Genomic DNA, 23,931 nt, shown 5'->3' on the forward strand with positions numbered 1-23,931 from the left:
GAGGGCGCAGTTCTCAACAGTTTACATGTAAACGCTCGACAACAAAAGACCAAGCCATGCAAATTAGCCAAACCGGTCATACTTGTTATGATGATACACCTCATTTTTCACAGCATGAAACAGTGAATACAATGTAATATGAACAATATTATATATTATAATATAACGGTATACAATTTTTTATTTTCTAAAGGCTTTAAAAGAAAGAAAGAAAGTTACTTTCTGCTAATATTACAGCTAGCATATCAGTAGTTTATGAAATAGACGGTGAATATTTAGTTTGTCTACAAGACTTTCCAAGTAAAATGGCAGGAGTTCATAAGTTAGACTGTGAAGATTTTGTTTGCTTGCGCTTGAGACGTAAAATAACATTAGTCTCTTACGTCTATGACTCTGGAGGAGTTCCACACCCCTGTGCTGAGTAAACGCTCATTTCTACAGGTTTCCATTCAGTAGGCGGTGGGAAATCAAAACGCTACTTCTGCAGTCCTTCTGTCTCAGTGTCGGTATTAAACACCGAGGGGGAAAGATGAATCCGTTTCCAAAGTTACACGGATCCTACCTGAAGAATAAATGGACGAATCTGACCTCATAAACGGAATAACTACTGATTCTGCGTCTAAGAAGAAACGTCTAGCTCATTTGTTTTTACAGGTGAGCAACTTTTGTAATCCATGACGTGTGATAGAGTTGTAGAACTGTGTTGTGAGAATGTTGGGAGATTTAAAATCATCATGAAACAGTTTAGAACAGTTTAAAAGAGTTTAGAACCATTTAGAATATAAAAAGTAACAACTTCCTCTTGCCGCTATACCTGATTATTTCCTAGTCATGTTGTCTGTATCAGCAGAACCTGTTTGACATGCACAGATGTTAATCAAGCTTTTTGTCTTTTTGCTTCTTAAAGTTAAAGTTTTAAGTCTGTCGTTTTTCATGAGCCCAGAACTGTGGTTGAACTGTCAAAAGAACCAGCACTCAATGCTCTTTGACTGAAATTTTTGAAATGTTTCCCACAGCCTAATTTTTAGTTAGATCCCAGCTGTTTGGCTCTTTGGAGACCTTGTGACATGGAAAAGAAAGCATAGATCTTCCTCTGGGAGCATGGAGATACAGTCTGTCATTTCCAGCTGTTATCTAATGCTATTCTATGTAGATAGGCATTTTGATGCACTACCATCGCACCCTCCAATTCCCAAAACACAATAAGATGACTTAATCCATCGCACTTCCATGTTATCACAGCTTATCCAAACGTCTACTGCTCTGCTTTCACTCTCTGTGGTGATAAATAATGGACTGTATTGGGGTCGGGACAAGGCAGAGGTACTGCTGTAGCCAGTATTTGGATAGCGCCTGCCGGGACAGGGGCAGTCACTGTGGGGGCTTGTGCTAGATTTTCCATCATCTGCTTAAGTAAACACGAGGAGCAGATGAAAACTTTCATACTGAACTGTAGTCTTAAGGCTGGAATGCAATGCATTACTTTTGAAATGCCTGCAATATAATCATTATATACATGGCCATTTTGTGGTTACAGAGAAACACTCACACATTAAAAAACTGAGGATCACTCATCTTTCTGAACACACAAAGACTGTCCATACATCGAAATATGCTATGTTTCAAGGTGGGTCGTACCATCTCAAGTGGTCCAAAAATTTTAAAGTTGGTTGATTTATTTTACAAGTAAAAGTTAACCGAAACAAAAAAACTCACAGAGAAGCATGCACTTCGGAGATGCATGATCAATGAAAACAATTTGTGTTCTAAAAAGTGCTAAAAATATCAAACATGTTTGATATCCTCCGATTGAATGGAATAAAGTATGAAGCTGAAAAAAAAAAATCTGATTGTGTGCCCATTATACACGACACAGTTTCCTTTGAAATCTGCCAACTCCAACTGCTCAAAAATTACAGACTGGCTATGACTTGAGACAACTAATGTCATCTTGTGTAAATCAGTGACAAAATTTGGGCAAAAGTCTTGTAGTGTATTCTAGGGTTGCAAAGGGGAGGAAAAATGTTCAAAAGTTTCCAAAAATTCCGGAAAGGTTATGTAAGTTTCCAGAAATTGTCCACCTTTTTGCAACCCTATTTATTCCAGCCTAAAATTGGAGAATTTGTCTTGGAACAGCATTTAATTCTACAATAAGTAAACCTTGTTTGGGATTACTCTTAAACTTTCTCTCAGAGGAGTTGTGGAGCGTCTCAGACATGTCTGAACAGGACCAGTGATTGTTATCACTGAAATACCGAAACCTGGAAGATGGCACTGACACATATTGCCAAATTATGGGTTGATTTTAATCATCACCTAACCCTAAACCCCATGTCATTGCAAACCATGGACTTTCTATCATATGTGGAACACAAAAGTAGATATTCACGCTGCTGTGTTCATACAAAAAAATATAGCATCCAGGGATTTTTTTACCTAAAAAAAAAAAACAACAACAAAAAACTGTATTAAGTCTCACAACAAAAGATAGTCCACCTATAAATATCATACTATTTATCAATTTTTATTTCAAACATTCTTGTCCTTTAGACATAAAAACATAATGAAATGGTGCTTTTTTTGTCATTTAGAGTGGTTGTATCCATCCTTTGCCACTGTACACTGTGGTTGTATGGGAAAGAGCAGTGTGAACATTCTGTAAAATGTCTTCTTTTGTATTCCACAAAAGAAACTCTGTTTCTAAACAAAATTATACTAATGCTTACTTGAATGCAGTGTTTTTAGCAGCACTGTAATTAAATGTAACATCAGCAATAGGTTTTTTTTTTATGTTGTCATCATCCAGTGTCTCGGGAATTCAGACTTAACTGTACTTGGATGCAATGGAGGAAGTTCCCCTCAAACTGTGAAGAGAAAAGGACAGAGGGAGTGTGAGTCATGTCTGTTCTGGCAAATGAGAGAATCAATTTAGGACTGAAATGAATCCCATGATATATTGTGACGTGGACAAAGGGACTGGAGTGGGATGTATGGAGGGGATATATGGGGTGAATAGAGGGGTGTTTTTTTTAGGTGTGTGTCGAAGTGTCTTGGTTCAAAACTTTAAATGCATGGGCACCAAAGTATCCGTTAAGTGTAAAATTAGCTATATTTGTGTTTTAATAAATTTGAATCTTTTTACATGATTTATTCTTTTTTTTATGCTGGCCTTGCATTCACACATGTAATATTTGTTCACCTGTCTGTAGTGGTAGTTATCATATGGTGTCGAATTACATTGCGTATGTTTACATATGTTTTTTCAGTTAATGGATTAGGATTGCAAATCACACACATCATTTAAAACAAACCCATTCAATTTACAATGCAGGTTCACAGCAAAACCGAAATTCAAGAATATAAGAGGGTGGGGCAGAAAACCATGAATTAGGATAGACAAACCCACAGTACACAAATTAGCTCTCAGAGCTGCATGTCATGTTGGCTGACAGGGTTTCACAATGTGCTTACCATGGTTTCAGAAGCTGTGGGAACATGGGTCAGCAGACATGGATCTTACAACATGTTTCTTGCTGAGTTCCAGTTTGACAGTTGTCTTCTTTAAACACTGGTATTGTTTTTTTCCCTCCAGGTCTGTTTGTGTCCCTGCAGACCTACTGACACTTTCCAGCTCCCGGAGGAGTAATTTGGCATCGAGGAAGTGCACATAGCATACAAAGAAATGACTGAAGTAAGTAGCCTATGTGTTTCTACTTAATTATGTCCAAGCCTGATTTCAAATTGTCCTCAAGCCATCATTGCAGTGCAGAATGTCTCGCAAAATTGTTTAAGGCTTTCAGAAGGTAAGAACTGCTTATGATTAACAGCTCAAAGTTACAGCAGATGTTTGGTTAGAGTCCTCATTGGCAATGCCAAATTTTTATGTATACATACAACGTAAGAAAGTTGTCCAACTCGGACTTGACTGCAATTTAAAGGTGGTCATACACAAAATGTATTAATAAAATAGAACATTTTATTAAAATGATTCCATCAGGTTACACTGAAAGGAAGCAGATATGTGTAGTGGTTAACTAGCAAACCACAACAAAGTACAGTAATATAGTACTGCTAATGAAAGTCGGGACACAAGCAGGTATCCTCGACTCTGCTGGAGAAAGAAGCTACCTGGGAGAGATACCTGACAAAAGCACACCCTATTTAACTTATTAAATGCTATTAGAAGAGAGAAAGTAAAAAATAAAAAATAAAACCAGGGTCATAAGGTTGTTTAGTAGTACCAGCAGGATAAAATGACTTCAGGAGCCTTATTTCTGGTATGCATCTTCATTTCGTTCCCTTGATTTCACAGTCAAGTGCAGATTCCAGGAATGTTTTTTATTGGAATGCATCTCATCTGCAGAGTTTTCAGTGTTTAGTTCACGTTTAGTTTGTTCATGCTGAAGTGGAGTCGTTGAAGGTTAGAACAGAGACAGAGTGTCAAGTCACTTTTATTTCTATAGTGATATAATAATACGGATTTAGATTTTACAGCTTTAGAGAGAAAATAGCAGAATCAGTTATGGAAACAACTTTTGAGACAATTCCGATTCAGCTGTAAAGCAGCTCTATGACGAGAAATCAATTTCATATTTGAAACGAGTTTAGTTCAGCGGTTCTACCAAGTGCATGTCATTATTCAGTTTGAGTCAGCTCAGTGTTGACATTGCAAGATGCCCTTCAGCTGTAAAACCACTCTAATGGCATCTTTATCATAGAAATACATTTTTTAAAGTTAATTTTTTTTCAGACCCCAGCAGAGCAAGCTAGAAGGAAACAGTGGCAAGGCAAAACTGTATGCATTCTCATTAAGTTGGGCCCTTTTTAACATTTGTTAAAAACAGCATTCATAGGAACAAGCACCGAACACTTCCTGGTAGCAGCAATGCTATTTCCAATTGTACCTGCTCCTGCTGTATAATTTATATAATCAGACCAGAAGAGCAAATTAACAGGTTTCAAGAATACTAATTAAATAGCCTACAGTTGGGAAAATGAACTTTGACCACTTCGAGTAACTGTATATTTTTTTCGATTGTTCTCTGTACAAGCTCCATTAAGCAAGCATCAAATTAAGGATTCCATAACAGTTGAGATAGTTGCCTAGCTGAAATTTAAATTACTTTCCATTTAAATGATTAACTTTGAAGTCTAGAGCACATTCCAGAGTAATTGTTTTTTTTTTTTTGTGCATTTAATGTCTACTCAATCCATTTTTGACTTTTCAGCAGGGTTTGTCCCCTTCCGCTCTACTAAAGCGTTATCGTCTGGCCACGACAGAGTCAAACTCAGTCTCCTCACCATCTGGGACTGCTGCTGAGGACCCATCAGAGGGTAAGGACACTTCAACAGATGGGGATCCCAGCTTCCCCATGTCTTCACTGGCAGAACTTCTGGACAATGATGATGGATTACAACCAGCCCAGGATTCAGCTCGACCTGGACAACAGAATGATAACAAGCAGAACTCGCGAATAAGGTTCCCAGGGGCCTTTAAAAAGGGAGTTCCTAACCCCATGGACCTTCTTGAGTCCACCAAGTCTGAGTATCCAGTGGCACCTGGGCCCAAGAAAGCACCTATGGACTCCCTGTTTGACTACGGCTCATGTAGGGAGATCAACAACCAGAAAAAACGCAAGAAGAAACTCCCACGAGGGTGAGACGCATAGCCTCTCACTCATTTTATATTTGGGCAACTTTTATTGATCCATTAGTGGAAAGGGTACAGGAAATGATGAAAGAGGGGAATGAGACGAGGAAAATGTCAGAATCAAACTTGCACTGCCCAAACACACGCACTAACTGCTAAACCACAGCCAAAATGTTTTTAGGTGGTAAATAACCTCTAGCCCTCTCAGATAAGTTGCACCTTCTGCTGGTCATTTATTTGATTAATACTTTTTAAAAGTTGCTGTTTTCCATAACATTAGTGTGTTGAAAAATAAATAAACATAATAATTATGGTATATTTATTATATTTACACTAATACACTAAATGTCCTAATATAATATTTATATCTAATATAACATACCATCTTTCTTTTACACTTAAAGAAATACAAGTTAAAAGTTTGATTACCTAGGACTGCAAGTGAGCCGGGACTGCTACCCCCAAAACCAAAAAAATAATTCAAGTGTTTACAGTTACCTTCTGGAATCTTAAAACAGAGAGGGGCACTTTATTGGGTGAAAGAGTGCAGACTGTGGTTTGAAGACTGCATATTATGAAATAAGCACTTGTTGTATCCGTTGTGAAATGTTTCATAGCATTGCAATGTTTGGAGGTTGTTAATAGTCATAAATATTTATTTGTATAGCACCTTTCATACAATACTTAAATGTAGCTTAAAGTTGTTGTTGGGAACTCAGAAATGAAGACCAGGAGACTCTTGGGTAATCTTCAGCAGGATTCTTTATTGAGAATGCTCTGCGTGTCATCAAAAGTCTAACTTGTCCTTAAGACATTGTAGTTTTTATACATTTGAAGGGGGTGGGAAACACAGAGGTGGAGACAGCCTAAACAAAGCATGCAAATTGAATACAGGGATCGGCCTGATACTGGCCTTCTTCCCATCTTTGATCTTGTCAGCATAACAGTGTCATTTAAATACAGAGGTGCCTGACAGTATCGCTGATACCTTCACATTATCATAGAGACAAAAGGCACAGCTGTGTCTTAAGCTTAAAAAGCCAAATGGCAAGGAAGAGCACAAAGACAAAAGGACATTATCTCAGACTCCTGATTTACCTCAAAATGTATATCAAAACGTTTTCAGTTCATATGCTATTACATTGGAACCTAGATTTAACATTTTATAAATTTGTAATCCCACATTGTTTACAGATCAGAATATAAAAAATAATTGCTTTAATTGTGGTGAGACTGGTCATTTCTCCTCTGAATGCTTTACATGTTTTATGCTCCATGCTGAGGAAAGTCTACTCATGATTTTGCACTCTTGATCATGTACAGTGGGGTAAATGAAAGTCTGTTGTCGTTTCCATGAAAGCTTTTGTGGTAATGTTTATTTTGAGGTCTGTTAGGCAGTCAGTTTTTCCCTTAGTGCATACAGTAGACTTATTTGTGGAAGCTTTTTCAAAGTCCACTAGGACTTCTCCAGGTTGGGTGGTTCCATTACACCTCAATGTTTTCGTGAATGCCCTGTACAATTTTATATTTGTTCAAATGTTCAAAGGTGCAAAAAGTAATGTTTCTTCAAAAACAGTTTAACAGTGCTTAAATGATCATACTCGTATGAGATGAAGACTCCAGTGATTTAAGATAATAAGAGATTTACATCACAACCAGCCGTGTCTTACAATTCAGTCGATGTCAGTTTGGGACAGTGAAACGTAAAGATACTTGGTGCACTTTTAAATGGAGTCGTAATCTTTAAAGTTCCTCTAAAAGTGTATGTTTCCCCCTGCAGGAAGGTTCAGATTGAGATGTCATGCGACGAGGGTTCCCCGGACCCCCCTGTTCTTAAAGTCTTCAACCGCATGCTGTTGTTTGAAGCCGTATCTCGAGCAGATAGAAAAGCTCTGGATGGTCTCCTGCAGTATCTTCAGTCAAATGAAAAGCGGCTGACAGATGAGGAGTTCAAAGGTGCATTCTGGGAATGGTTTAGTCTCTTGAGCAAACAGAGTGTAAATAGAAAACGATTGAACTACGATGTTCTTGGCTGTTTTACTAGAAAAAAAAGACTATTTTTATTACATTTTGCTTTCCTATCCCAATTTTTTATTAAAAAGTGTGAAATCAATAGGGTGTGTCCCTAAATATCCGATGTTATCACAACCCTTTTACATTTAGCAAAGGAAATACTATAATATCAGCTGATGTGTATTTCGTATTTCTGCTTCCTGACCCTCAAAGGGTCAAGCAAACTTTTAACAGAGAGCTGTAAGAAATCACAGCAAACAGTCACAAATATAATGAAGGATTCTATTTGAGGGGTCAAACAGATAACCCTGGCTAAAAATAAATAATGAAGAAAAAAAAATCTCACTTGATCCACGAGTGAATCAGGATTTAGAGGAACATTTGATACCTTTATGAAGGAAAGGAAGCATTGCTATTACAGTATTGTTCAAAATAATAGCAGTACAATGTGACTAACCAGAATAATCAAGGTTTTTCGTATATTTTTTTATTGCTACGTGGCAAACAAGTTACCAGTAGGTTCAGTAGATTCTCAGAAAACAAATGAGACCCAGCATTCATGATATGCACGCTCTTAAGGCTGTGCAATTGGGCAATTAGTTGAATTAGTTGAAAGGGATGTGTTCAAAAAAATAGCAGTATGGCATTCAATCACTGAGGTCATCAATTTTGTGAAGAAACAGGTGTGAATCAGGTGGCCCCTATTTAAGGATGAAGCCAACACTTGTTGAACATGCATTTGAAAGCTGAGGAAAATGGGTCGTTCAAGACATTGTTCAGAAGAACAGCGTACTTTGATTAAAAAGTTGATTAGAGAGGGGAAAACCTATAAAGAGGTGCAAAAAATGATAGGCTGTTCAGCTAAAATGATCTCCAATGCCTTAAAATGGAGAGCAAAACCAGAGAGACGTGGAAGAAAACGGAAGACAACCATCAAAATGGATAGAAGAATAACCAGAATGGCAAAGGCTCAGCCAATGATCACCTCCAGGATGATCAAAGACAGTCTGGAGTTACCTGTAAGTACTGTGACAGTTAGAAGACGTCTGTGTGAAGCTAATCTATTTTCAAGAATCCCCCGCAAAGTCCCTCTGTTAAAAAAAAGGCATGTGCAGAAGAGGTTACAATTTGCCAAAGAACACATCAACTGGCCTAAAGAGAAATGGAGGAACATTTTGTGGACTGATGAGAGTAAAATTGTTCTTTTTGGGTCCAAGGGCCACAGGCAGTTTGTGAGATGACCCCCAAACTCTGAATTCAAGCCACAGTACACAGTGAAGACAGTGAAGCATGGAGGTGCAAGCATCATGATATGGGCATGTTTCTCCTACTATGGTGTTGGGCCTATTTATCGCATACCAGGGATCATGGATCAGTTTGCATATGTTAAAATACTTGAAGAGGTCATGTTGCCCTATGCTGAAGAGGACATGCCCTTGAAATGGTTGTTTCAACAAGACAATGACCCAAAACACACTAGTAAACGGGCAAAGTCTTGGTTCCAAACCAACAAAATTAATGTTATGGAGTGGCCAGCCCAATCTCCAGACCTTAATCCAGTTGAGAACTTGTGGGGTGATATCAAAAATGCTGTTTCTGAAGCAAAACCAAGAAATGTGAATGAATTGTGGAATGTTGTTAAAGAATCATGGAGTGGAATAACAGCTGAGAGGTGCCACAAGTTGGTTGACTCCATGCCACACAGATGTCAAGCAGTTTTAAAAAACTGTGGTCATACAACTAAATATTAGTTTAGTGATTCACAGGATTGCTAAATCCCAGAAAAAAAAAATGTTTGTACAAAATAGTTTTGAGTTTGTACAGTCAAAGGTAGACACTGCTATTTTTTTGAACACACCCCTTTCAACTAATTCAACTAATTGCCCAATTGCACAGCCTTAAGAGCGTGCATATCATGAATGCTGGGTCTTGTTTGTTTTCTGACAATCTACTGAACCTACTGGTAACTTGTTTGCCACGTAGCAATAAAAAATATACTAAAAACCTTGATTATTCTGGTTAGTCACATTGTACTGCTATTATTTTGAACAATACTGTACTTTCATACTTCAGATTATGAAACCGTGATGTGTAAAATTTTCTAAGTAATCAATCCCAAAATTTGCACTTGCTGGAATTTTAAAAAAGCCAAACAAAACCCCATAGAAGTCTGGTGAGCCTATATGTGCTATGTGCTGTATAAATAAACTTGCCTTGCTTTGCATTGAAAGATGGACTCGAGACATATCTAGGAGCCAAAATATCATACCCACTTGGGACAGACTCTAATATTCTTCATAAAAAGTAAAAATCTAGTTGATGTTCTTTCCTGTACTTTCTCTAGAACCTTCTACGGGGAAGACTTGCCTGCCGAAAGCACTTCTGAACCTGCACAGTGGTCACAACGACACTATCCCTCTGTTAATGGACATTGCCGAACAGACAGGAAACCTCAGGGAGTTCATCAACACGCCCTTCAGAGATGTGTATTATAGGGGTGAGTCCTCCAACCACTTAAGACTGACCGGATTCAACACAAAAAATGCCAGACGTCAGAACCAGTTTTGAAGCTTCAGTTGTCTAAAATTTTTAAAAAATCTGTGGTGTGAGCTAACATTTACTCTGAGCAGCTTCCAGGGCCGCCCTGAGCAGGTTGACGAAATATGAGCAGGAAGGTGGAGTTTCATGTGTGCGTTTGACTGAGCTCAATGTTAGAGAAGTTACCCCAGAGTTAGCATTGGCTTTCCTGCCGTCCACACCCTGTTCAGTACAAAGAGTCCACACAAGCACTGCTGGATTTAACGCTGTTCCTCTGTGGCCTGTTTAGGGTATTTGAATTTGCCAATGCCACACCCGATGCACTTCATAACTTACCTTTCCTTCTGCTAGAAAAAATGAAGGATGAATATTTTACGTCACAGTATTCAGTGCTGAAGCCTAGTAGCTAAAATGCCAATTAGATATTAAAATATTTATATACTCTTCTTTTTAAAAGTTTGTGGTTTTAAAGAAATGACGATTAATTGTCAGACAGTGCTAATTTGTACATTTCAAATAAATGCAGTTTCCTCGAACTTTCTAATCAAAAATGAATAAATAAATGAATTAAGTTTTGCTTATTTGTATCAATGTTAATAACTGCTTAATTTTAAAAAATGTTTCTTGAGGACCAAAATTATTTCTGAAGGATCATTTTACACTGAAGACTGGCTTAATGGCTGCTGAAAATGTAGCTTTGCCATCACAGAAATAAATTACATTTTAAAATATACTAAAATAGAGAGCAGTTATTTTAAATTGTAATAATATTTCACAATATTTTTTTTCACTGTAGTTTTGATCAAATAAATGTGGCCTTGGTGAGCATAAGAAACTTCTTTCATGTTTGAAAATCACAGACTCCAAACTTTTGCATGGTAGCATATTATAAATATTTATCATTAATTTAATTGTTTAGATATATATATGTTCTGTTTTTATTTTCATTCTGTTGTAGCCTATTCTTTGACTTGCTGTGCATGCCAGGTTTGTAATAACAGCATTATTAATAATGGGACGTTATAGTTCTCCAAATACATAATGTACTTGCGGCAGACTGTATGTAACTGCTTCTCATTTCCTCAGGAAACAATCACTCTCACATTGGTTCAGTTTGTTTAGTAGTGTTTGTTCCAGGCCTCCAGGCAGTAAAGTATATATCTCTAATTCTGTCAGTCTGCAGATTTCACTGCCAAAAAGCATTCAAATATACTGAACTACTAAAAGCTAGTCATTAGAGATGATTCCTTTCTTCTTAGTTCAGCCAAGTATGTGATATAATGCTTCCTTCCTTGCTTAGACTTTAAGTTTATGCATCCTTTATTATTCTGTTAAATCTGTGGACAATAAAAAACATAAAGGTTCAGTAATACAAGAGTTTTAGTCACAGTCACTAGGACGAATGTTACTACCGTGCACCGCTGATGCATTCATTGTTCATGCACACATTAAGATATGAATCCTAATTGTTTTGTAAATATGGACAGAGGGTGGCAGTCTATTCAAACTGATGACACATGGATCACTGATAAACATGGATGTTAATAGCTAAAGCAAATCAGAAGCTGAACAGCAAAACATGCAACCCGGATAGTCTTAGTGTTTTCGTTAATCTAAAATAAATCTAAGAAGCAGACGTCATTTGAAGAGAGAGATTAACAAAACGTGTTTATGTCGTCCTATAGAGCTCTCACACAAACATCCGTTACAAAGCTACAGGCTCTAGACACAACATGAGCCGGATTGCCTAATTTTCATAATGCAATCCTTCCTCTTGTGCAAGTAAGATAAGTTGATAGTGTCTAATATTATCATGCCAGTTCCCGCTGCCCTGTCTGATAAGATGTATCATAGATCTAGGTTTTCCTGTAATGTTACAGTTTTGGTTTAGTTTTGGTTATCATGTGATTAACTGCTTCTTCACTGGCATCTTCATTTATAATATAAATGTGTGTGTCCGTAGGTCAGACAGCACTGCATATCGCCATAGAACGACGATGCAAACAGTATGTGGAGCTTCTGGTGGAGAAGGGGGCAGATGTTCATGCTCAGGCCAGGGGCCGCTTCTTTCAGCCCAGAGAGGAGGGGGGATACTTCTACTTTGGTGAGTTTGGTGATGCTAGTTTTGAAAAGGTTTAAACAATCTTTATTGTGAGTGATGAGGAATCCAACCTGCTCCTAATGTTTAATGTATTGAGAATAGAGTGGATTTTCAGTGTATTGTGTAGGATATGAATCTGCTACAGTTGCAGTTATAAATCTTCTTTCATATGTTGAATGCTTTAAAGCTTTCAACATAATTAAAACATGTTGGAGACTATAACTCCCAAAGTTATGTGTGGGAAGCTCCATTTCCGGTTTTATCAGTCACTGGTTTTTTAATTTTTTTTATAGAAATTAATAATATACTTTTATTTAGCAAGCATTAAATTGATCAAAAGTGACGAGTGTAAATACATGCATAATGTAAAATGTGTTTTTTTATATGTATTTTTTTTAACTCTATCAAAAGTTATTTAAAATAAAAATATCACGTTTTCATAAAGATTAAACAGCACAACCGTTTTTAACATTGATAATGATTACATTAAAAATATTACTGAGAATCAAATTAGCATATTATCATGATTTCTAGAAAGATCATGTGACACGAATGGCTGTTGAAAACTCAGCTTTGCCATTAAAGAAATAAATTACATTTGAAAAATATTGAAACAAAAACATGATTATAAATTGTAATACAATTGTAACTATATAATTTATAATAACATTGCTTTTGATTAGTTAGCATTAGCTAGCCTTTATTACTTTGCCAGTGAATAGCCAATACATTTTTGCCCAGTGTTTACCATAGTAACATCAGGTGATTTTTCCTAAAACCCTCTCTCTAGTTGGCAAATGTGAGGAGCATTACACAGTTTACATTCATTAAATGTTTAGCTGTGAGTAAAAAGGTTTCTGAAGCTTAGAGGAAAACCAACAAGACATTATGTCACAAATGAAACGAGTGTTGGATGGAAGAGAGTGAATAGAGCCTTTGTGTTTCCAACGGAAAATACAGTAAAATGTCTTATATTTGGAGGCATGATGATGGTCTGAAGTATACTTGAAAAGTTAATTGCACACATTCTGCCCCCTGTTGACAAGAGTGTGTTACTACAGCTGTGTCTTAAAGGGACAGTCCCCCTTAAAAATGCTCACCCTCATGTTGTTGCAAACCTATATGCATTTCTTTCTACTGTGGAACAAAAACAGATATTAAACTAAACTTTTGTTTCCCTGTTGACTTCTGTTGTGTTGACATTGAGGTCAATGGGTTTAGGTGAGTAAACAATGGCATGGCTTTATTTTTTGGGTGGACTATCCCTTTGATACATGCTTCTACACGCGTTTGTGCATGACTCGTTAGTGCAAGTTATCCCAAAGAAAAGTATGTTTGTTTTTGTAATTTTTTTATCGAAATGTAATCTCTGCTTTACTTCAGTAGTGTCATCTTTGGATAATATGTGTAAGTCCTGCCCCTACATTTTTGTCAAATATTCAAATTAGTTTATCCCCACAGGACGTCAGCGTTACAAAGCCCTGATTTAAAAATCAAGCTGAAGAATCTGAATTCCCTATTCATGAGCCTCATTTACATCTCGCATATTTTAAACCCCAAAACAAGACGTCTGCGTTTGGAACTGATTGAAAGATGCAAAACTATTTAAAAATAATCTAAGGATGACAGAATAGGATTATCTTTTCTGGTGCCCTGCCAGGAGTCTCCATCTCTCTTTTATTCACCTGTAAATTAGTTTCATTTGTATTAGACACGGCTGTCAGTGTTTAATCCCTGCTGATCTGAGCACGAAGGGAGTCATTCGCCGCAGAGCTTCCCGTGAACCTGTGTGCACTGACAGCTAATGTGATTTAGCAGTCACGCTAAACGCTCTCTGAGCGCGTGCAAATCAACGAGAGTGAAGCGTTTCTATAAGAAGTGACGTGAAAATAATCTGTCACCCCTGGCAACAGCTCTCTCTCTCCTGTTTGAGATGGTTCTCGTGAGACGAGCACTAATTGAGTACTGGATACAAATAGTGACATTTAGATCAAAGCGCATTTGTCAGGAGAGCCCTGCAAAGGACTGATTGACTTTTAGTGGCTAATTGTATTCTTCATCGTGGTGTTCAATAAAGGAAAATGATAGATAAAAGGGAGGAGCCTAATGGCTGGGCAGGAATCCTACAGAAGATGGCAGGTGGTCGCAGTTTTTGTGTTTTGGATGCTGGTCCTCATCAGACTTTTTAACAAGAGTTATAGGGCTACGATGGTCAGTCAACAGCAGAACCAGCTCTAAACCAACATAAACCATAGTGATGGTCTAGATTTTTTTTATTTATTAAGAAGTCACATGTTCACCAAGCCTGCATTTAAAAAAAAAATCAGAAATACAGTAAACCCAGTAATATTGTGACCTGTTTTCTTTAATATATTTTAATTTCTTCCTTTGCTGGCAATGCTGATATTTTTAAAAGCCATTACTCCAGTCCTCTGTGTCCCATGATCCTTCAGAAACATTTCTTATTAGTATCAATGTTCAATATTTCTGTGGAACCACGATGCATAATTATTATTATTATTTTTTTTTTTAGGATTATTTGATTTAGAACATTCTAAATCGATTTACTGACACTTTTGATCTATTTATTGCACCCTTGCTGAATTTAAGTAAATTCTTTAAACCCCAAACTTGTAAATGATAGTGTATGTAAAAATAAAAAAATAAGTTGGGTAACACTAAGGTGTCTTTGTTACACGTTACATTTACTTACTGTTATAATAACAATAAATTATGCATAACTACATGCAAGTAACCGTAAGCCAAACCCTAAACATATAGTAAGTACATGTATTTAATTAATATTACTCAGTACTTAAATGTATAGTTACATTGTAATAAGGACACCTTTAAAATAAAGTGCAACCTAATGTTGGAATGATTTTTTACAATTCAGACATTGATAACTGAAGTCTCTTTCTCCCTGCACAGGTGAGCTTCCTCTCTCACTCGCAGCTTGTACAAACCAACCAGACATGGTGCATTACCTGACCGAGAACAGCCACAAGGCGGCAGATCTGCGGAGGCAGGACTCGAGGGGAAACACAGTCCTGCACGCCCTGGTCCGTATCGCAGACAATACTCGGGACAACACGCGTTTCGTCACTAAGATGTACGACTTGCTGCTCATTAAATGTGCCAAACTCTACCCAGAATGCAACTTGGAGAACCTACTCAACGATGATGGCATGTCCCCTCTCATGATGGCCGCCAAGCTGGGAAAAATCGGGGTATTAGATTGCCTTATGTCCACATTAGAAACAAGCATTGGGAAAGTGTGATAGGAAATGGCGAAGCAAACTAAATTTTTTTTTACTCCACAGGTGTTCCAGCACATCATCCGCAGAGAGATAAAAGATGAGGAGGCTCGACATCTCTCCAGGAAATTTAAGGACTGGGCTTATGGACCGGTATACTCCAGCCTGTATGATCTGTCTTCACTGGAAACCTGCGGAGAGGAAGTCTCTGTTCTGGAGATACTCGTCTACAACAGCAGGATCGAGGTGAGCTTGTGGAGCGATAAAGGAAAGTGATGGAGATAGACTGTGTCCATAATGAGATAAGAAGCCTTGCAGACCTGGACAGCGCAAGGTCAATGATTGAATGAATAAGTTGTTGTGAATGTATAGAAAAGCATTTTTTGGAAATGGTATAAAAAATACAGCAAACAAACTCTCTATATCATGGTGTCAGTTTCAGTGATTTTTAATGTGTTTTGTCATTTGTGCCCTCAGAATCGCCATGAGATGCTGGCGGTGGAACCCATAAATGAGCTGCTGAGGGCCAAGTGGCAAAAGTTTGCCGCTGTGACCTTCTACATCAGTGTGTTTTCCTACCTTGCCACCATGATCATCTTCACTCTAGTGGCCTACTATCGCCCATCCACGGGTACAGTGAGTACAATCTAAATCCCTTTAAGGCAAGTCAGTTTGCTCAGCTGCTATCTTGGCCTTGCCTCATTCAGTCTAGTGCATCTTCCATCTGCTTGAACGGGAAGAGACTGAACTCTCGAGAACGGTTGGTGAAGATTTGCCGTTTGGCATTATGTCAGTTCACCAATCAGATAACAAAAACGATGGTATTAGAATTAAATTCAACTTCTTTAGCTCAAATCAGGCTTAAATATGCTCTATGATCTCATATTTATTTTTCTATGAATAGTTCATGCTCTCCTTTTATTGTTTCTGACGCAGTTCTGGTCAAAAGTTTTGGGTCAGTAAGATTTGTTTTATACTAAATTATGTTTCAAAAGATTTCTATTTTAAGCAACACAATTGATTTTAATATTTCTTTTCATCAATGTTTCTTGAGCGGCAAATCAGCATATTAGAATGATTTCTGAAAGATCATGTGACACTGAAGACTGCAGAAATGATGCTGAAAACTCATCTGATTAATAAATTGCATTTAAAAAACATTAAAATATGTATTTTTTATGTAATATTATTATTTCACAATTTAACTGTCTTATTATATTTGTGATGCAATAAATGCAACCTTGGTGAGCATGAGACACTTTAGAAAGTCTTACAGAATGATCTTGTACACATGGGTGCTCATGTTTTTTGTTTTAAAACACAGAGTTCCTCCTGCGTGAAAGATATTTGATGTGGTATAAGAGATGCTTTCTGCTAATAAACAGGTCTGTAGTTGATTCCTAAATCTCATACCTCCACAGCCCCCTTACCCCTACAACTCTACACAAGACAAGTTGCGTTTGGCTGGCGAGATCATAACCGTGGCTTCTGGAGTCTTCTTCTTCGTAATAAATGTAAGCTTTAGTCATTTTGAATAATTTAGAAAGTGTAAGATCACACTTCCATCTCAGCTTGCTGAAAGATTGTATGTTTTGGTACGCAAAATCACTCTTTCTTACTCCTCATCTGTCACTAAAAGCCTTTAGCAGCATTTTTTGGTTTTTCCCCTGATTTAGATTAAGGACCTTTTCCTGAAGAAGTGCCCGGGGGTGAATTCTTTATTTATTGATGGATCTTTTCAGCTTCTCTAGTAAGACACTCGGTTCCATTCTTTGTGTCTTCCTTTACTCTCCATGTCTTTCCCTAAGGCGGTTTTCTCCCTCTTTTTAATTGAGCCGTCTAATTGATTCCAGAACCCTTTCTTGGCATGTTTTAATAGTTAATCTCCTTGCATAAAAACAGCCCTGATCTAAGCAAAGATGACTGTGCTTCACCGATATGTTTATGTTAATTATAATTAATATATGGCATTGCTAAACCAGTGAGGCATTTTGCATTTGAAAAGCAAATCTTACGCATTGAAACTCGAAAGACGTTCTGTAACCTTCATAAACACAAAATACGAAAATAGCCAGAGGCCACAGCTTGTTAGGTTCTCAATTTTGAGCTGACAATTAGTTGCCAGTAACCTTAAGCAAATGGTAACCTGAATAGGTGAAGTATGTTGATGACAAACACATTACCTGTTGACCAGTCAGTCCCTTGTGTTTCCACAGCTTCATCTACTCCGTGTTGGTTCTGGTGAGTGCAGCTCTGTATCTGTCGGGGATTGAGGCCTACGTCTCTGTGATGGTGTTTGCTCTAGTGTTAGGTTGGATGAACACCCTCTATTTTACCAGAGGCCTTAAACTCACTGGAACGTACAGCATCATGATTCAGAAGGTATGAAAAGACCAGGATGCAGCACATTTCATTGAACCGTTCTATTCACCTGTCTTTATGAAAGATTTTACTGATTTTACTGTCTTGTCTCAGTGAAACAAATCATATTTTGTTTAGCCCTTTTCCCCAAGCTTATAAAATAAAATATTACATATGCCATGTATTTGAAAGAAGTCTTTTATGCTCACCAAGGCTTGATCAAATCTACCTGTAAAATTGCAGTAATATTGTATTTTCTATTACAAAAATGTTGTCTATTTTAATATCTTTTTAAATGTAATTTATTCCTGAGATGCAAACAGAATTTTCAGTGTCACATGATCCTTCAGAAATCCTTTTCATATGCCGAGAGTAGCATTTCTTGTTATTACTGTTGAGCTTTATATTTTAATGCAAACATACATACGTTTTTTTAGGATTCCTTGAAGAATAGAAATTTGGAAAGAACATATACATACATAAACACACACTATATACTTTAGTGTACTTTTATGTTTAGTAAGGTCCACTGAAGATGAGAGCATGCATTGTTTTCTTTTTCTGGTTTGCATATAGTTAATGCTATATTATCGCCCAACAATTTTATTCAAGATGTAAATCCTGTTTCCTTGATTGTTAAACAGCATGTCTTCTTTCCAGTAATGACTACAATCCTAACACCATTCCTTTTACCCATTGTGTCTTAAATCTTTTATATTCTGTTCAGATCCTCATCAAAGATTTGTTCCGGTTCCTCCTGGTCTACGTGCTCTTCATGATCGGCTATGCATCAGGTATTCTAGTAACAATCGTTCAGTTATTGGTATTTTATGGAAACATTTTCCGGAATGAAATGTCTCTATTTCATTTTGTATTCTGCCCCAGGTTTAGTGTCACTGCTGAAAATCTGCCCTGAAAAGAATATGTGTAATGGTACCTGCCCCCAATACCCAGAATGCAGAGATACAAACACATTCAGCGATTTCCTGTTGGACTTGTTTAAGCTGACCATAGGCATTGGAGAGCTGGACAGCATGTTAAAAGGCGCGCAGTATCCCGTCGTCTTCCTCATCCTCCTAGTCACCTACATTATTCTCACCTTCGTCCTGTTACTCAACATGTTAATTGCTTTGATGGGGGAGACAGTGGGACAGGTGTCCAAAGAGAGCAAGCAGATCTGGAAGCTGCAGGTGAGGGGTATACGAAAGGTCAAATGTGGCAGTCTGTCATATACATAGATAGTCTAAAGGTTAAGGAAAATTGACCAAAACATGGAATTTCTTCTCATCATTTACTCTTCATGTCATTTCAACCCCATATATTTTAATTGCTTCTGTGAAGCACGAGATGTAATGCAGAATGTCAGAGATTTTATTTTCCATGTAGCAACAGTAAATGGCAATTCATACAGACATAGAAGTATCATAAAAGCTCCATATGACTTCGTATTTTGTGTCCTTTTTTGGCAGTATGAATTATCGTCAGTGTTGGGGAGTAACTAGTTACATGTAACAGAATTACATAAATTCTTAACAAAAATAAGTATAGCTGTAATCTGTTACAGTTACTGAGAAAAAATATATATATATATTTTAAGGTGTCCTTGTTACATGTACTTGCTAAAATATAATAACAATGAATTATGCATAATTACATGCAAGTAACCCTAGTCCTAGCCCTAACCTTTTAGTAAGTACATGTAGTTCATCCATATTACTCAGTACTTAAATGTATAATTACACTGTAACAAGGACGCCTTAAAATAAAGTGTAACTAAACGTGAAATTTAATTACAGTTACTTGTGAAAATGTTAACACTTACAGAGGGGGTTACATCTGAATATTTTCACACATAAACAGATTTGATTGATTTCTTTCCCAAATTGCATATACTGCTCTAGACACAAACATTTCAGGAGTTTAGGGCACAGAATAAGATTTGCTTATTCAAGTTTTATACCCTGTTTGGATTTATGTACATGCTTTTTTCCCGAAGCATAGTTGGTTTCCAGTGTTTCTTGTCATAGCTATGCAAAGATTTGATTTCAAAAACGGTATCAAAGCTATTAAAACATTTGCAAAGTAATTTTCCCAACACCTGTTTTCATGCATGTTAGTTAAGGAAGAATCTCCTTTTGTGTTTTCTTGAGGAAGAGAGAAAAAAAAAGAAAAAAACTGGGCTGGAATGACATGAGTGTGAGAAAGTGAATGATAACAGTTCTTAGGTGAACTTTTTTTTGTGTGTTTTTGTTTTAGTGGTTTCTTTTGGTGCACATCTGACAGCAGTCACTTCTAAATCACCGTCTAAAGCTTTTACCTCCGTGTTCACTGGTTCCTCTCTAACATGTTATTTTCCTTTTGTTTGCATCAGTGGGCAACTACTATCCTGGACATTGAGCGGTCCTTCCCCGTGTGTCTGCGGAGGTATTTCCGTGTTGGAGAGATGGTTACTGTGGGCAAGGGCTTGGATGGAACGCCAGACAAACGCTGGTGCTTCAGGTAGAACACAAAGATATCACCTACTCATTTATTCAATTACAGCCTAACCCAGTTTTGGGCTTTCATTCTCTGTGCTATAGAGTGGACGAGGTCAAGTGGTCCCACTGGAATCAAAATCTGGGGATCATAAAGGAGGATCCAGGCCAGAAGGACCTTTATGAGCAGACACAGGGCGGACGAGGCCTTCGAAGAGGTCAGTAAATGAGCAGACAGGATTTTTCACATAGATAAACCCCTAAACAATTATTTTTTTAGAATTAAAAAATGCTTTTTGACTGTCAGATATAAATTTTTCAATATTACAGTGAAAAAACTTGGTGCAATAACAAATCTCACTCAGAAATTGCTAGTAAAGTTCACAATTCATTTTTAAGAAATGGCAGGTCATGCATTAGATTAAACACAAAATATAAACACAAAGACTAAAATAGTATTTTCTTGTGAAACGTTCTCCAATAGTCTTGGAAACTTTTTTTTTTGCGCAGTAATAGATCAAAATACATACACATTAGGGATTTGCATTGGCATAAAACTTAACGATGCAATGCATCGATTAAAAAAAAAAAAATCTCCACTGGGTAAAAGTTGGCATTTGAATCGCAATGCATAATTTCTAACCTATTTGCATTTATTTAAATATAATTATTAGTAGATGCACTACTAGTAGATGCATTGGATATGCATTGAAATGCTTATAGCATCAGCCCCAGTTATAGAGATGCACATCCATAATACACAGAAATGTTTGTTTGAAAAATGAACTAACAAATCTAATTTTCAACAGATCGCTGGTCCACTGTCGTCCCGAGAGCAGTTGAGCAGAACAGGGGCTCCAGAGACCATATGGTAGAGATGGAGCCTCTCACAAGCAGAAACAGATTCAAGTCTGAGAGCTAAAGCTGAACGTCAAGCCCTTGAAACTTTTATAACTGCACAGACAGTTATGCATTTTATAAAAGCTGACAATAGTTGTAGAGTATTGGGAGAACAGCTTCATATGTTATGACCTTTAAATGTATCTTGATTGTGTTTTACATGTATATTTATACCCATGAGACACTCAGGAACATATTTGATGTGTAATATTGTAGTGTTTTTTCATGGAGTGTGCAATAGCTTTTATAAACAATTTTAATACAAAAAAAAAAACAACACTCCACGAGGACTTGAGTTTCAGCATCTGTCTTCTCTATTGATTGCTGCTGACATTTTTGTGGATTATGTGGAAAATTTTATATTTTAATCAATAATCATGTTAGATTACCTCAGTGTTAAATAAGTACAGTCCATTTTTGTTTTTTAATGAAAAATCATATTGTTACTCTTGTTTTATTGCCAACCCATAATGGAAAGACAAAAAAAATGGTGCTCTGATTTGGCTTTTGGCTTTGTTTTGTAATAAAGGTCATGTAAAAAACAGATGTGGCACCCACACCAGGAGTGTGCACAACGCCAGACAGCAGCAGTTTGCTATTTTCACCTCAGTATGCTAGCAATAGTGTAATACTGAACTTAATTGGTGTGATAGTGGTAATGATTTAAAGCGACCCGTTCAGTTTAGAGCTTTCTAAACCCATGCCGAGAGACACAATGGCACATATTGTAGGGCAACTGTTTTATGCATTTTTAATATATATTTTTTGTAACCGAGTACAAAAGGCATTGTTTACCGTATATGCTGTTTTTTTTGTTGTTGTTGTCTTTTAGTCCAGGTAGTGTGATTTAGAGGACTGTTTATATCACACTAGTCATTTCAAGTATCCTTTGTATTTTATTAGACACTACGTATAGTTTAGGTATCAAAGGAATGAACAGAAATAGATAGTAATATATTCTTTGTAGCAGATATTATCCTGCCAGGTTGTTAGATGTTTGATGCTGCTCTCAATAAGCCTTATTTTATCTTCTGAACTGGATGACTGTTCAGACAATCAGATAGATTTGTTCCATCAACAATAAAGTGATTCTGGATCCCCATTCTTAAGTATTTTAATTTGTATGCTACTTATTGTAGTCCTTTGTTTCTTAATCACTGATGTGATTGCTTTCAGCATGTAAAAGAAAGCACTGAAATCGGTCTCAGCAAAAAAAAAAAAAAAAAAAAAAAAATCGTCTCAGCAATTCTTTCACATCGTGGCGTAATAGCTATAAAACAATCCAATAAAACTCATAAAATATATTGCTTTGTTTTAATAACTATGTTTGTAATTTCATATGTCTCGTTTCAGCTAATAAAAAAGTGATTTAAAATCTAGCCTTAAATATAATTTGCATTTATAGTACTAAAATTCATTCGTAACTCGTCTGAAAAAGTTTGTGCACTAATAAATAGCAATTTTAACTTTTTTTTAACGCATGTGTTTATAAAACTGCCCATATATAAAAAAGTCATAAACCTTTCCAGTTGATGCTTTATTAATAATCCTGCTTTTAGTGAGTCAAAGAACCGTTCGAACCGAGTTCACTGAACCGATTCAAAGACTCAAAGAACGACTCGTTCACCAACGTTAGATAATGAACGCATTTTTAATAATTACTGAGATAATCTTCTATAGAATGAGAGCATTCAAAAACTTTTTTTTTTTGTTTTTTTTTTTGTTTTTTTTGTAAAAACAACATTTCAGTGCATACTGGTGTATTAAAAACTAATTTCCCCTTCTATGTCGAGCGTCTGCAAAAGTCTTCAGCTCAAGCTCTTGCTCACTGTTGTTTTTCTATTGACCACTAGATGGCCATAAAGTGCCGTGTTTACTATTGCTGTCCCAACACATCAAGTGCAGCTAACTAGATTTACCAGTGTGTACACACAGATAATCAATATTGTATTTTTATATTTTATTTTTATTTGTATTATGACTGGTCATGTCTGAATAAAGCAGTACAGAAATACCGGTATGTATGCGACCATGCTGTCAAAAAAAATTAAAGCACGATAGTATTTTTTTACACTGTTAGTGGAAACAGAATAAAATTGACACCTTCAGACCAGCCCAGTGAAGTCACAATACAAACAACACAGAATATACAACCACCATGCACAAATATTCACTCGAACCGAGAGCATGCATGAACAGCCACGGCTCCATGACACCTGCTAAAGATGCTCCAGTGCACCGTCTACTGAAAATCAAATCACTGCTGGAGTCACGATTTGCAAGAACACCTGCTACACCGCCCTCGTCTTCGCTGTCAATTTCCACCACCTTGGTGACAGGCGACATTTTGACCTTGTGTCAACCTGCAAGATTTTTTTTGCATGCTCTGTAGCAATCTAGGAGCTCCCCCTCCATCCTCCTCTGCCTCCACCGCTGAAGGACATGCTGGATCTATTGCCACCTCTCCAAGGAGGCTAATCCTCTTTAGCTCCAACTTTAACTAGGCCATTAATCCCACAGGAGTTTATCTAAGCACTGAGCACCTCACACTGCTGACACTTTAGCCTACCCAGCCTCCTTCTCTCCCGTCTTTCTCTCACTCTCTGTAAGTAGGGCACGGTCTGGGCCGGCAAGTGT

The 23,931-nt window shown here is 37.1% G+C and overlaps 1 protein-coding gene across 2 annotated transcripts; it reads left to right on the forward strand.

Moving 5' to 3' along the window:
* Positions 1-412: 412 nt before the first annotated feature.
* On the forward strand, positions 413-22,446 carry LOC113048910 (transient receptor potential cation channel subfamily V member 4-like). 2 transcript variants are annotated; one of them, XM_026210876.1, is made up of 17 exons: positions 413-654; positions 3,593-3,691; positions 5,229-5,656; positions 7,431-7,606; positions 10,008-10,160; positions 12,165-12,305; positions 15,234-15,532; positions 15,626-15,805; positions 16,037-16,195; positions 16,981-17,073; positions 17,236-17,309; positions 17,776-17,941; positions 18,648-18,714; positions 18,806-19,110; positions 20,292-20,419; positions 20,500-20,612; positions 21,204-22,446. In XM_026210876.1, exons 2-17 carry the CDS (start codon positions 3,683-3,685, stop codon positions 21,314-21,316), a joined length of 2,604 nt encoding a protein of 867 aa, XP_026066661.1. In that variant the 5' UTR covers positions 413-654; positions 3,593-3,682; the 3' UTR covers positions 21,317-22,446. The 2 variants fall into 2 exon arrangements, with proteins under 2 accessions (XP_026066661.1, XP_026066662.1); XM_026210877.1 differs by having other exon boundaries at positions 5,232-5,656.
* Positions 22,447-23,931: the final 1,485 nt, after the last annotated feature.

The sequence above is a fragment of the Carassius auratus genome, chromosome 30 (genome assembly GCF_003368295.1).
Source record: "Carassius auratus strain Wakin chromosome 30, ASM336829v1, whole genome shotgun sequence".
Lineage (NCBI taxonomy): Eukaryota > Metazoa > Chordata > Actinopteri > Cypriniformes > Cyprinidae > Carassius > Carassius auratus.